This window comes from Tyto alba, unplaced genomic scaffold, assembly GCF_018691265.1.
Source record: "Tyto alba isolate M040663 unplaced genomic scaffold, T.alba_DEE_v4.0 Super-Scaffold_17, whole genome shotgun sequence".
In the NCBI taxonomy this organism is placed as follows: Eukaryota; Metazoa; Chordata; class Aves; order Strigiformes; family Tytonidae; genus Tyto; species Tyto alba.
In genome coordinates this window covers 22,174,439-22,189,666 of record NW_024881279.1, presented here as the reverse complement: position 1 = coordinate 22,189,666, position 15,228 = coordinate 22,174,439, and the positions used below count along the sequence as shown (strand labels likewise).

At 51.8% G+C, this 15,228-nt stretch overlaps 1 protein-coding gene across 2 annotated transcripts; it reads right to left on the bottom strand.

Annotated features, from left to right (window-relative positions):
- Positions 1 to 131: 131 nt before the first annotated feature.
- Positions 132 to 15,219, bottom strand: LOC104369479 (histidine--tRNA ligase, cytoplasmic). 2 transcript variants are annotated; one of them, XM_042789942.1, is made up of 13 exons: positions 15,097 to 15,219; positions 14,188 to 14,277; positions 12,129 to 12,248; positions 11,848 to 11,943; positions 11,156 to 11,281; positions 8,983 to 9,090; positions 7,472 to 7,570; positions 4,648 to 4,741; positions 4,375 to 4,502; positions 4,032 to 4,274; positions 2,615 to 2,731; positions 1,698 to 1,844; positions 132 to 647 (listed from the first exon to the last, which is right to left on the bottom strand). In XM_042789942.1, the coding sequence occupies exons 1-13, from the start codon at positions 15,175 to 15,177 to the stop codon at positions 588 to 590; spliced, it is 1,509 nt and encodes a 502-aa protein (XP_042645876.1). In that variant the 5' UTR covers positions 15,178 to 15,219; the 3' UTR covers positions 132 to 587. The 2 variants fall into 2 exon arrangements, with proteins under 2 accessions (XP_042645876.1, XP_042645877.1); XM_042789943.1 differs by lacking the exon at positions 15,097 to 15,219 and adding an exon at positions 15,056 to 15,074.
- Positions 15,220 to 15,228: the final 9 nt, after the last annotated feature.

The following is a 15,228-nucleotide window of genomic DNA, read 5'->3' as shown; positions in this document are numbered from 1 at the left end:
GTGGCAGCGGTGGGATCCAGAGGCAAGGAGGGTGGAAACATCCACCATGACATTTAAAAACCAGCTCTCGCCCAGCGAGGCAGGTGAGCAAATCCCTGCCCTGAGCCGAAAGCACGGACAGGAGTCACCGAGCGGGAGAGACAGATTTATTGTGTTTCTGGGAGCAGCGCCTTTACAGTGTGCTTGGGCTAAGGTCACCTCCCTGCAGCCAGAGCAGGGAGCCAGGGCAGGATGTTTATTCGAAGCGACAGGAACAAGAAGCTGCAGCCAAGACCCCGAGCTCTGCTGACAGCGCGGGGGCTCCACGTGTCACCGCAGTGACAGCAGCCAGGAGGCTGGCGTTTGCCACAGCCACTTGTAAAACATCTTTCCAGCGACATCCTTGAGGGCCAGGGCATGTCGTAGGAGTTGGTGCAACCTCTCTGCTCCCGCCAGGAAAGGGGGGGGGGGCACGAGACAAGAATAAATACAGCTTTCAAAGGCCCCCCTGGCCCTGCACCCGCTGCTACACAGCCTGACAAAGGCATTTACCGGAGGAAATCTGTCAGCCAGAATCCAAGAAATGAGTAGACACGTCTGGAAGGGGTTTAAGGCCGGCTCGTTCGCATCCTGATCTCCTCAACCAGACTCTCCCTGCGAATGTTGACCTACACAGGGGGAGCACAAAGTTGTTTCAATACAACGCAAGCAGCTTGACGTATCATGACCTTCTCTGGTCCCAGGGGGACAGCCTGCATCACATTCGTGGTCCTCTGTCTCGGGAGATCATACCACGGTGCTGTCACCAGTCCCTCTACAGGGATCAAGGGGGCTGCAGCGCATGCAAAGCTGAACCTGTGAAAGCAAGCACGTGCCTGCAACCCTGCCGAACCCTCTCCTGTCCAATGATCACAAGAACCATGTCCTTCCCGCTTTTTCCTACTGGTTCCAAAGCCAAAAGCAGGGCATAGATCAGCACTGGTCCCACTCATTCCAAGAGGGCACCTCCAGGACCTTCAGTAATGGTCCCACACCCTGGATGGAAAACGTGAGCAGTCATACAGCCCACTGACTTGCCCGTCCGGGTTCCAGGCTCCTGAACTGAGGACTAGCTGGGAGTTCAGGGTCACACGATGGGAAACTCTCCAGAGCTGGAGACAACAGTGCTCCAGGAAATTGCATGGGTCAAGGAACTGGAATGTGAGGTGTTAGAGAAGTCCCTGGAGAGACCACTGCTTGAAAAGATCTCATAAGGAAGCCAATGTATAAAATCCCGAGACCCTGTTATAGGGGCTTGGTGGCAAACTGACACCAGTGCTCCACAGCAAGTCAAGGGGGGCTGAGGAAACTTGCCTCACCCACTCTCTAGAAGTGCCAGGCCACCACCGTCAGTCCACAGGCCTCACCTCGAGCCTGCCAGCCCTGGCTTGTGCCACTCAGCTTAGGGCATGCGGAGAGCCTCCCCTTCACCACACCCTCTGTGTAAGCAGCTTTGTTAAGCCTCGGAGGCTTTTCACATCAGGTGGAAGTGCCTTCCTCCTCTGATCTCCCCTTTGGGCACTACACTCAAAGCACAGGCCAGCAAAGCCACCTTGCTGTGTATAACCTGACGGCAGCGCCGCAGGGCAGAGTACGGATGAGTCTGGAGGGCTGGCCTGAGCTGGGATGAAGGGTCAAGTAGCCAATCCCCCCTCACACCAAACTCCCACAGGCCTCACCTCCTCCCTGGTTGCCACAACCCGCAGCTTGACGACTCCATCCTTGAGCTCCTGCTCACCCACGATGGCAACAAGAGGGATGCCTGTGTCCTCGCAGTACTGCAGCTGATTCAGCAGCTTGGGGTTCTTCTTGTACAGCACTTCTGCCTGGAAGAGAACCAGACCACACCACCATGATCAGCACTGGCCTGTTTCTCTGCACACCCTCAACCAAGCGCTGCCGGGCCAGTCTGCTAATTGCCATCTGGTGAGCGCGGGGGTGTGTGGTGGGGGAGAAGATGGGCTAGTGGAGCAGGCCGGGCATTATGGCTAACGAGTAATGCAACACAGCTCAAAGGTGCTCACAAGACACTGCTTATCCTGGGAAAGCACCAGGTCATTAGCTCGAGTCCATGTCAGACCAGGGCTGACACCTGTGGGGTCCCTCCAGGGTCAGGAGCACAGCAGAGCACTCAGGCATTCTCCACTCAGCCATCAAGGCAGTCTGCCTGCAGCAGGCAGGGAGCAGGGCCCTGCCACACAGCTTGCCTTTGGCCTGCAGAAAACAGCCCAGGCTCCTCCCCCAGCCCCAATCTCCCCTCCTTGCAAGGTTCTGCTTTTTTTTTTTTCTTTTTCTTTTTGCTGTAAGCAGCACAGTACCCCAGCTGCCACGCAGCAGGGGCTGGAGTGTTGCCTGCTTTGGGAATGTGTCCTGAGACAACAAAGAGCAGCCCCTGCAGCGTTACAGGGCTAACCAAGTCCTGCTGGAGAACACCCGATTCGGGACACTGAGAAGAGGCAGGCTCCATTCAGGAAGGCAGTCTGATGCCCACCTTCTCCCTATAACTCCTACCTCCCAAAGCAAAGCCAGATCTGGTCCATTCCTGCCACAGAGAGTGGACCACACAGCTCCTGACTTTGCTATCACCCGGTCCTACCTTGATTCCAGCATCCCACAGCTCAGAGATGAGCTTCAGCCGTTCTTCAAGGAGCTTCTTTTGGGCAGAGGCCACCAGCACCTGTGTCTCTGTTGTCCTGATCTTCTCCTCAGAGGCCTAGAGAGAGGACAAGACTGGAAAAATGCCATGGGCATAGGGAGATATCTAAGAGCATATGAGCAGGACAGATCACCACTCCAGGCCCGTCAATTTAGTGGTGAAGAGGATCAGGCTTAGTGGGATGAACAGCATAAACTCAGGAGAGTCAGGGAGGCTCCACAGACCCCATCCTGGAGCAGAATCTCTTCTACAGTTGTTTCATGATGGACTTGACACAGCCTCCTTTGTGCACTGCAGGTGCACACAGACTAGAGGCTGTCCTGAGAAACAAGCAATGTCCCTGCTAGCTTCTGCCTAGAGACTTTTCCTCCACACCCAAGGGCCTTCCAGAAATCTGCTCGGAGCAGCAAGCCCAAAAGAAGCTGCACAGAGGCAGCTGCCTGCTCTACAGCTGAGCTGGTAACTATGGGTTAGATTAATAGCAGTAAGATGAGATGTTCCAGAGCTGTCAGGAGCCAGCTGCTCCTGTCCCAGATGCTGGATACTCAAAGTCACATTTTCCTGACACTGCTTTTGCTGAAGGGAGAAGCCTTTAACAGGTCACCTGCAGAGGAACAAACCTGGCCAGGACTGGGGGCAGTGGGGGAAGAATACACTTTTCACTTAGAAATCCCAGATGTGTCTGGCTGCCAAGAGAGAACTCCCCACAACAGGCCTCTTGGAGAGGGAAATGTGTGGCAGTGTTTTGAGAGCCTACAAAGACCTATTTAACACCCACTGATTGGGATGGAGGACAACACATTGGTGCAGCAACTCTGAGGAGTGGGGAATAGGAAAAAGGTATCTGGGAACCCCCCAGAGGCACTGTGCTCCCTGCCCTGGGACATCCGATCCCGGTCTGGTCTCTGTAGTGCCTTGGGCAGGACAAGTAGACACGTGAGGCTGCTGTCTTCCTGCCAGCCTTGCAGAGCAGTGCCCCTTGGCCAAGGAGGACGTGGGGTCACACGGATGCCTAATGCAGTGGGGAACACGGAGGCATCTGATCTGGTACCTGGTACTGCTGAGGATTAAAATGCCCCCTCTTGCTGCAGCTGAACAAGCCATGTCTGAGGGCTGCTGCAACAGGGGTTTTGTCTCCAGTGGAAGCCCCGGAGATGATCTCCCAAGCCAGAGAAAATTGGAGATAATGTCCTGGTTCTGACTCCTGCTGCAGAGCACGGCAGAGGCCTGAGAGGCTTCCCCATCAAAGACTGCAGGAAGGAAGACTCACTTCAGCATCTGCTGGACTGGGAGTATGTGGGGAAGATGTAAATCCTTGCTCTTTCTCCATTCTTAGTTGAGCACCAAAGGCACGTACCTCCACTCTCTGCTCTAGGATGGAGAAGATCCGCTCGATCCCAATGCTGACCCCCACACAGGGCACCTTCCGTCCCTTGGGATCAAACATCCCCACCAGCCCGTCGTAGCGACCGCCTCCGGCCACGCTCCCAACGCTGACTGGCTCCTCCATATGGTCGTTCTCCTGCTGCAGCAGCACAGCCTCATAGATGACCCCCGTGTAATAGTCCAGACCCCGCGCCAGGCTCAAGTCGAAAGAGATCTGTAGGACGCGAGGGAAGGCCCGTCACCGGGCGCACTCAGGGGGCCCAGCCTGCCCGGCCATGAGGCCAGCACCCCCTCCTGCCCCTGCACCTCCTCACCTTCCCCACGATGCCAAACAGGGTCAGGTACTCAAACAGCAGCTTCATGTCCCCCAGCCCCTCCTTGGCCAGCTTGTTCTGGGACAGCTTTGGGTCCTGGAGGAGCCGCTCAATCAGGTCCAGGCCACCTGTGGGAACGAGCCTCAGGTCTCCCAGCGCAGCAGCACCCGCAGCAAAGGGCCCGGCCAGCCGTGTACGCTGCCTTGCACCCCTCTGTCGCTGGCCCTCCCTGCCCGGCCTGGAAGGCCAAGGGCTCGACCCCACAGCGCTCACCATGAAGCTGGACGTACTCCCCAATGCGATCCGCAGCCTCGGGAGAGAGCCCCTTCTCTCCTATCATCTCGCTCCTCACTTCTTCCCACGGCATCTGCAAGGGGAGAGAACATCAGCTACTGGGACGTGGTCTCTTCTGGGGAAGGTCTCTGGTGGTCCTGCCCAATACAGATGAACAGGCATATCCACCCTCAACAGATCTTTACATGGCAGAAGCCCATCATCAGTGTCAGCATGGTTAAGAAGTGCATGAGGGAAGCAACAGATCAGATGCTCTCAGAGCACAGTTACATGGCCATAACTCCATTTCTTGTACCTCTGCACAGTCTGTTTGTATTCACAACGTTGTGGTCAGCAAAGCTGCCCAAAAACTTGAGGATCCAGGACAAATACTTTGGTTTTGATTTCTGGCCAGAATCAAACATCAGTACTGTAAAAGCACCAAGTTTGAGAGATGTTTTGCTGCTGTGGTTTCCCTGGTTAGTTACTTAGTCTTAAACACCAGTCAAGAAATTGTTGCTGGTCATGCCTACCACCTGGAAAGTTGTGAGGAGATGGCTGGGTGATGCAAAAACCCAATGTAAGAAGAATATGCTGCAGTTTTCCTGCTGAACAAAGGGTCAGAGAGAACCAGTCTTGATCACATCCAGCTGCACTGAGATAAATCACAGCATTTCAGTACAAAAACAAGGAAATTATCCCATTCTAAAAAAAGCCCAGTCCTCCCTTCCTACTGCTCTTCCACATAGATGCAGACCCAAAACCTACACTTTGGTCACGCCTTTGCAATAGATCTCACTGCTAACAGGACTTTAAGCAAGCCTTCCTCTAGCTGACTTCATTCGACTGTCAGACAAAACCTCCAGAGGAAAACACAATTCATCCTTGAACAAAGCAACATGAATACACAAGACGAGCTACAAGGCCACTCTGTTTAACAGTGTTTCACAGGAAGGTTAGGAGCACTCCTTTAAGCAGTCAGTCCGCAGTGTACCCCACAGGACTCTGAACGCAAAGAAATTTGCCTCCAAATTCTACTTCAGAACCTGAGCCAAGAAAACTAAGTTTTTAGATTGCATTTCATTTTAAGGTTCCTCTTCCTTAGCTATTAGTGGAGTACCGTATACACATTTATAGACTGATCTCCAGCATCTTTATAGTTGACTAGGGCCTACAGTCAAGACAATCTGCTGCAAATAAAAAGTCCTATCTACACTGTCACCTTTCCCTCCTCCCAAAGGGCCACAGAAGGGCCTGAATCTCTTAAGAGCTTAACGGCCCATGCTCTCGAAGCAGCTTGCCGAGCACAAACCTGTGGGTGCTTCCTGCCTTGTGTCCTACAGGAGCAGCTGCACGTAGCAGGAGCTGTTCTGTGTCACACCAATCCTGAGTGAGCCATACAAACAGCGACGTCTACACACAGCGTGTTTTATAAAAGTACCTGTCCTACCTGTCCAAGTCAGCAGAGGTGTGAATGAAGTGACGAGGAGACATGGGGTGGGCTACCACCATCTCACTGCAGTGGGAAGAGATTACAGCACTGAGCAGTGTATTGTCCTTGTCACTGTGTCTACCCTGCAAGAATGCTGCACAGTCCAGGCCTGCCCCAAGGAGCTCTGTTCCTAGCAATCCATGCCTGCACTGATGGCAGCCACAGATGAGTGTGAAGACATGCTGTGGGGGCACACAGTGCAGCACAACACCGAGTAGAACAGCCCTTCCCTGCTCAGGACACAGAAATGTGCTGCTCAGTTATTTTTCAGGTCTCTGTTTCTGATCTCTTACTCCCTCACACTCCAAATCCTTTTCTCTTTCAGGTAAATTATAGAAACCTCTCTCACTCCAAAATTGCTATCTTTCTAAAATCTAGAAATCTCTCTCTCACTTCAAATTCTTTACTCTTCCAGGTAAAATGTAGAAACTTTGGCCATACCTGTCTACCTCGCTTCTCTTTGCTGCCTCCCTGCTGCTCCTCAGTACCTCCCGAGTCCTACAACCAGCCGGAGGCACACACTGTCCAGTGGTGCCCTGATCATGCTGAAACAGCCTGGCCAGCACCACACACATGCTGCAGGCTCCGTGTCCTCAGCAGGGATGCTAGATATCTCACTGCCAATCAAGAACAGCACCAGCTTGCCAGACAATATTTATGAATAGGGTACTGGTCAACACAATGACTCTGGCAACCAACTCACCTGTGGATTTCTATTTGACTTGGCCCTGCCACCTGCAAGTTAACTGCCTTACAGGCTATGATTACAGACTGTCACCTATGATTGCACTTCTCTACTCCTGCATTACCACGGAGATTTATCATTTATGTCACACTCGCCTTACAGCTGAGGTCTGAAATTTTAGTCAAGGTTGGTCCCGATGATCTTTTGAGATCCCTTCCAATCTGGGCTGTTCTATGATTTCAGGACACAACTGTGATTCCTCACACCACCCATCTGAGCCCTATGCATTTGAAAAGGCTTTTCAATGCCCTGGCTCAGTCTGGGGGCAGGTTTTCACAATCCCAGTTCAAAAGCAGCAGCACCTTAAGAAGCCTAAGGTTTGGAATGTTGAATCTCCCATGTGAAAAGTATTTTTCCCTTCCTCCCTCCTTTCCATTTGTCAGGACCTTGTGGGATACTGGAGAAGAAAGCATAGGATCCAGTTTTCCTGTGACTGCTGTGCGTGGCATGCCTTCCCTCCAGAGAAAGGGGGGTTTATCAGCATTTTCCAGCCAGTTCTCGTGGACCACAGTAAGAGCATCCCAGAGGGACAGAGGCTCACTGGAACTCCAGCAGCGGTAGTTGCAGCCCAGAGCTCCAGCCCATACCTTATCCAGTTTGTCAACGCTGGAGCAGATTGTTCGGAACTTGCTGTCTGGGACACCACAGACTGCAAACATCCCATCAAGGATGCGCCGATCGTTGACCTGGGGGAGAGGGAGCAAGTCATTAACTGTGAACTCAAATAGATGCTCCAGCTGTCTCCAGTTTCTCCCCTCTCTAGTTTTAAGCACGGAAGAGGAACTAGCAGATGTCTGCAACGATTTTTTGCTGTTTGTAATATTTGTCTCTTTCCCATTCCTGGCAACTAAGCTGCCTCTCTGCCCACAGCAGGCCAACTAGCACAACTGACTCCTACGAGGCCTGGGTAGAGCTATCACATTCTCCTTCTAGAGCCATAGACACTTCTGCTCAACAGAGAAGAAAAACCAAGGGGCCTATGAGTCCTCTCATGTGAACACATAAAAACAGCTCACGAACAGACCATGGACTAAGATTAATACAGTGCACTACGCTGCTCTCTCAGTGTTAAAATCTTGCTAAGGAATTTTTTTTTTTAATAGTCTAGTGAATACCATAGTTTAATTATGCTCTGTAACAGTCGGTAGTTGAGGCCAAAGGCTCAGCTGGATTCAGAATTTCTATGGGTAGAGAGAACATCTGCAATTTAATTAGACAGAAACAAAGACTGTTGATCCTCCAGCATCAACATGAACCAGACAGTGGCTCATAGAAGGCAAGAATAACCACAGGGGTTATAATATTGCAGGGGTGCAGGCATTCTCATCCTCAAAGGCATCCACTTTAACCACTGCCCTAAACACACAGTAACTGGACAGGCAGTTCCTGTGCACAGCTCTTCAGCTCATCCCAGACAGGTTCAAGGGCTGGTAACTGTCCCCCTATCCAGTGGGGGCTGCACATCGGAGGGTAACACCCAGCCTGTACTGCTCACCTCCGCTGCAGAGCCCAGAAACAACCCAGCTCTGGGTCCCTCTCAGAGACCCCACCACATCAGTGCACATTAGGCACTCCTGCCTATCGCTCTCCTACTGCTGGACAACCCTCCCCACCCTGCCTGACCTGCACACCCAGCACCACTTGCTGCCACACCAAGATAAAAGAAGTGTTTTCAAGCAAACAGCAAGCTCAACCTACATTAGGCATGACTCCTCTACTCAGGGTGTCCCTACTAAGGGGGCACTGGGAGCTGGGAGAAGGGAAGGGATCCTGAGCCAGAGCCTGGGTTTTACTGCAGGCAGTGAATGTGACAGTCACCTGGTTTGCTGGCTGCTGGACATTTTGCAGGGGAATGTGGTTGGTGCTAGAGAGAACTCTGCTAACTGCAGCCTCAGGAAGCCTCCCTGCATTCTCAGCTAAAGGCAAGCCTAAGCTGAGGTCCAGCATTTTAGCTTATACACCATGAGGAGGCAGAGAGGCAGGATGAACATCTGCATTGGGCCTTAGTGGGCGTTAGGAACAGGTGCTGTTGCATAAAACCACAGGAACAATGTCTGCTGCCTCCCACCACGGCACAGAGAAACCTGCCAAGTCTCACCTTAACGAGAAAGTCCCCGAGCTGCAGGTCACTCAGGATCTCATGCACAATCTTCAGGCACTCAGCATCGGGAATCATCGGGTCAAACTGGCCAGCGATGTCAAAATCCTGGCGGGACAGGAAAAAGCAGAGCAATTCAGCACCACTGGTGTAGCTGCGGCAATACAGCTTCATCTCTGCTGTTAATGGCAGTTTGTTTACAAAAAGCGACACAAATGGGATATAAGGGAGCACTAGCCCTCGCCAATAGGATCCAGAAGGGACAGGATGGGGGTTATGACCCTCTTTCATCAAAGGCAAAAGTGCTCTCGCGTCCACCGCACTGCAAAGAGTTTGTATACTGTGTGGTGGTCAGTGCAGACAGTTTGCGAGAAGCCGTGCTGCTTTTCCCTGCTTAGTGCTTCTGGAGGTGTGTGACCTGCTCCCTGACTCCAACATAGCAGTCTGCTGTGTGATACACTTTGAAAGACAGATCCTTGAAAAACAACAAGAAGGAGACAGCAGAGCAATTATCAACAGCAAATAAGTAGAACAAAGGAACCAGGAAGGGGAAGGGAAAACTACTTATTATTTGGTATGACCTAAATGCCGAATGTTTTGCCTTGATTCTTAGAACGTTCTTTTTTTAATACACACGTCAGTCAAGTTAATGATCAGGGAAGAAGACAAAAAGAGCAATCTCAACTGAGGCAAAACCAAAGTTTCAACTGCCAATACAGAAAAAGAAATCAGAAAGCCTGAGTGGTCTCCACCAGAGATTACCAGATGAACTAGCACATAGAATTGAAGCCCAACAGCAAGTTGTTTTAACAGGCTGGTACCCTGTGACTGGAAAACAGCAAATTCAACATCAATGTTCAGAGAGAAATAAAACACTGAAGAAACACGAGACCTCTTATTCGACTCACATTTACGAATCTCCAAATGCAAAGTCTTCAGTGAGATTTTGAGTACAATTTTAATTAAGTGGGTAAATTTAAACATGGCATCACCAAGCTTCCAAAATACATTGGGGCAATGGAGGAGAAAAGAGATGATATCATATCAGTTACTCCCCAGTCAGCTGAGTGCAACAAAAGCTGATGTAATCCCTGTGGAAGTTGGGCAAAGCCTGGTACAGTCAGGAAAGTGCTGCTACCACTCTACATGGCACAAGTGAAATCCCATTGAAAAAACCCAACCAAGGGGTGGTGAGACATATTTAAGAAAAGATGCAGAAAGAGCTACTAGGCTGAGCAAAGAAGCAAAGCATCTCCAGGGACAGAAGATAACAGAGCTTGATTTACATAGACTAAGGAAGGGAAGTTTTCTTTAAACATTTCCCAAATATTTATCTGGAAAAGGGGAAGAATCCATATCAAGCAATGACAGCTACCATTTGAAGAGCTGCACTGGCACAAGGGAAAATAAACTATCAGACACCAGTAAGTTTAGCCTGGATATTAAAGGACTATTTCTAGCTATCCTAGGATTGAGATCTTGGAACAGTCTCTCAGATGAGACAGCAGGCAAAGACCATGAGTTGTCTGGAAATGGGAATTCACCAAGCTGGAGCTGGAAGGTACCCACAGGGGTCATACGACGAAACAGGAATTTGTTAGTACAGTGGAACGAAGCCATTCCCTGTGGCTACAGCATTTGTCTGAGAAAGCCACAAAAGAAACTGCGTTCTTATATGTTCTGTAATTTGGCATCTGGGTTTTTCCCTTCCTTTGAAGGGAACACCCCTAAACACAGGACGTAAGTAGCATATGCTACAGCTGAGTCGCTCGCCTGGTTCATGTATCCTGCTAACACCCCCAGCAGTTCAACTGTTGCCAGATTTGGGATCAGAAGGAAATTCTTCCCCTCCACCAGGCTGGAAGCACTGTGGGATGGAGCAAGGAGCTACCCTCCTTCACAGTGCAGAGCAGGCCAGATACCTGGGGGCTGTGTTACACCAGCACCCCGTGTCAGCCACTGTCCTCACTCTCCCATTCCCAAGCTGTTTTTCACACCCTTAAGGGCACGCTAAGAAGATCAGTGGACCTTCCTGAGCTTTCCACAGCCCCGGGGAAGGCCACTGCAGGGTAACACAGCCTTTAGTCCTATGTGTTTATGGTGCTACATGCCCACAAGCACTGCCCAGCCTACAGCCTCACTCAGCAGTGTCCCTGCCAACGGCCAGACTCACACACTGGTAGAACTCCCTGTAGCGGCCCCTGGTCATGGCTGGGTTGTCCCGCCTGTACACCTTCGCGATGTGGTAGCGTTTAATGTTGGTGATCTTGTTCATCGCCAGATAGCGAGCGAAGGGGACCTGAGATGGTAGGGTTAAGGATGGGAACAGGGAGGGATCGCCTCACCCAGCTAATCAGTCACAGGCAGTGCTGGGTCCTCACTATCTCCCCAACACTCAGCACAGCGTGGCATATACCCGTGGGGCAAAGCAACTGCTAAGAGATGGCTGGACTTGCCACAGCTCCCCAGGGTCTCCACAGCTGTCCAAGACACGGCCCACACATGCTTGTCCCTACAGGCATCTTCCAGCACCACCTGCAGTTGGATTTCAGTCTCATGCAGGCTGTCTACCACAGCAGCCTGGTCTGGGTACCCTGCTGCTGGAGAAACCCCACTCAGTACAGACCTTCCTTACCTCCACATACAAGTGTCACTTTGAGGAACAGAAGTAACGTACAGTAAATAACTGAGCAAGGGTTCTGTACCCACTGAACCACACTGCCTGCTGAAGCTCTCCCTCGTCAGTACAGAGCCAGAGCCAAGAGACTGCCCTCCCTCCTCCTCCCTTCCCCTCTGGACAGCACTGCTCCAGAAGGAGGGCAGCAGAGGTGACAAGACCCCTCAGCACTGGCTGTGGCAGGATACTGTCAGGTCATAGCGCAGGGACAGCAGCTCTCCTCCTTGATCTTTCAGATCGTAGATTAGCTTCGAGTCTTCACCATATTTCCCCGTCAGCGTCTCCTACAACAAAAGGACACAGGAAGAAACAGCATCTTCAGTGACAGGGGATCAGCCCTAGAGCACACAGAAAAGGAAAGAAAGGGAGGACACCTAGGAGATGGAAGAAAACTCAACCCTCAACACATCACAAGCTTCCAACTGCAGGATCCTCATCAGCTCAGCCAACTTGCTGTGTCCTCACTCACCTTCAGCTCAAACACCGGCGTATCAATGACTTCTGCTCCATGGCGCTTGAAGCAGGTGATAATCACATTGAAGACTCTCTCACGAATGGCCATTTGCTTGGGGCTGTAATCCCGTGTGCCCTGGGGTGAGATAGGAAAAGAAGAGCAAAGGGCACATTGGGTTAGAGGCATGCAGTGGAGATATACATGAGAGGCAATGTGAAGAAGCTATCATACGGCTAAGAAAACCACAGAGGTCAGGTCCAGATACCAGGCAAAGTGGTAAAAAGCAGCACCAAAAAAATGCTGGAAAACATCAGAACACAGCTCAGACATGATCTGCCATGGTCTGCAGAGCTAAATCTAAGCCAAGAGTTTCAGAATTCAGGAAATAGAGCAGCTAATACAGATCCAACAGTCAGAGAGTTCAGTGCTTTCAAACAAGATGACAGCACAGCCAGGATCTGTCCACAGCTCTGATTCAGACATATTAGCCAGACCCCTGCACAACAAACCACTCTGAGAGGTGGAATCAGTGGACACGCACGCTTCAAAGCTGGGGAACAACCAACAGCTTTACAATTTCCAAGTACACACACAGAGAAATCACCTTTCCAAAGTGTTATACCTGTGAAGTGCCCATCTACGGTTCACTAGGATGTGCTTCTTTTTCATTTCTTTGCTGTTAAGCGTCACTGAATTATTTCGATGACCACCCTCAGGCTCTCAGCAACACATACATCACTGCTAATTAACTAGACCTCTCGTTTTCATTTTCTAGGGACTGGAAGTTAGGCAAGAGGAACCAGAGCAGGAACTTGCTAACACCCCACCTGCAGGTCGCAGAGTGAAGAGCAGCTTTCAGCAGTACACTGACGTGGCTGAGATAGGCTGGAAACCCCAACTGTGCTTCCCTGGCCCTCCCAGAGCTGCAAAATCCGTGAACGGCTGCATGGTGCTTGGTTGCCCTCTGGGCTCAAATCATGGCATCCTCTCTCCACATCTTTAAACAGTGAAATACCCTTCCACTTTCCAGATCTCACACCTCAATCACATTTACCAAAACATATGTTAAGGGAATTGGACAAGGAAAACAGATTTGAGACATTTCATAAATCAGTGGCATTAACAAACTGCTTTATTTGTGCGCAACGTTCATAACTGTCTCCACACCACAGTATGGAAGTGCAGTTAGTCTCTGGTCAGCTGCTAGTGATGTAACATTCAGGTCACAAAAAATTTCAGCATAAATTGCATTATGGACACTATTCTGAGGGGCCTGGAGACTGAAAACCAACCCCTGAAGGAAGGGTCCTTCTGCAAGAGGATACAGAAATGTCAGCAGCTGGCCAGGCCTGCTCAGTAAACAGGATTACCCACTCCCAGAGACTAAGGCAAGATCAAAAGCCATGAGAGCTTTCTTGCTCCCCACATTTCAACATGTGCTGCATTTCTGGCAAACGCTGCCATGCATCTGGGTTTCTTTGGCTGGCTTCAGCTTTGCAGTTCCCCCACAATGACCCTCGCAGCAGCAGAGCTGCACTTCGCAGCACTCCCACCTACCACACACAGCCTCCCAGCAGCTTCAACCACTCTGTGCAGCTTAACAGGGAACAGGACCAGCCTGAGGACCCTTGATCCATGGGAGCCAGTGTCTGCAGGTACTAGCAGGGTCAGTGCTACAAGAGCTCAAGATTCCTAATGTTAAACTCATTGGGGCAATGCAAGTCATGACATTACTTCAAATAGCGCAATCCAAGCAGATATGAGACTTCTCATGCTGGGCAGCTACAATAAAGCTTGACCAAAAGAGAATTTAATTTCCTGACCACACCAGCTAGTGGTTGGCTTGTCACAGAAGCCCCAGAAAGCCTTTCAGTTAGTAGGGTATCTGGATCATATGCTGTCAGGGATGTTTCCACCCCTTTCTCCCCTACTGCTAAAAGAAAAAAGGGAAAGAGAAATGAAAAAAACACAGGCAAGTTTGTGCTGAGACTTTGCAGACACAGGTGCATGGGGGAGTGCTGTGTGCATGCACAGGAGTAGATTGTATGAGAATGCGTGTGCTGGGGGAAGTTACCTTCGGGGTCTTAAGCACAAACTTGTGTTTTCCCTCATCTCCCCCCAGGTGCGCCTTCATCTCCAGCAGTTTTGCCACCTCCTTCGCAATCTGGGGAGGAAACAAGGAGGGAGCTGTGGGTAAGCCTACCTGCCAGGCCCAGCCCACAGACCTTCCCCAATACCTTCAGCCTCAGCATTCCCAGTACACCCCGACGTCCCAACCTCAATACACCCACGATTTCCAGTCTCCCCGAACAACCAGAGGGGCACTCCCTGCTCTTAGCCGGTACTCCCCACTTCTGCTACAAACACCCCAGTCTCAGCACCCCCAACACCACCACCATCCTCTGACTCCCTCAACCTCCACTACCCTCAGTATCTGCCTCCCCACACCTCCCAGTCTCTGTATCACCACCAGGCCCAGCACCACCAGCTCCTGCTACGTGCACCCCAGCATCAGCAGTCTCCAGCATCCTCCTAACGCCCCCAAGCATCCTTCTCTCCAATTTAACACCAGTATTGCCAGTCCCCACTCCCCGTCTCCCCTGCATCCTCTCCCCAGCCCACAACAGAAATACCATCCCCCTCAACACCCCTCTTTCCAATGCCACCAACCCTAGCCCAACACCACCTACACCAGTACTCCCGGTTCCCCCCACAGCACCCTCCACCTAAGCCCAGGAACCCCAACCACACCTCAGTCGCTTCAGCAGCGCCCTCTCCAGCCCAGCACCAGCACCCCCAGTTCCCCCACGCCACCCCCCCCAGCGCTCCACTTCCCTCCGTCACACCAGGCTCCCAGTCACACTGGTCCACCCCCAGGACCCCGTTTCCCAGCAACCCCCGAGCCCCTTCTCCCCAGCCCCCTACCCGGAGCCCCAACCAGCCCCTTCCCAGACCCGCGGCCGGGCGCTGGCACCAGCAGCACCTCGTCGGGATCGGCTTTATCCTGCTTGAGCCGCCGCACCGTCTCCGCCTGCTCCCGCACCGCCGCCGCCTCCGCCGCCATTGCCGGCCCGCGCCTGCGCGCTGCGCTGCCCCGCGCCTGCGCCCTGCCGGG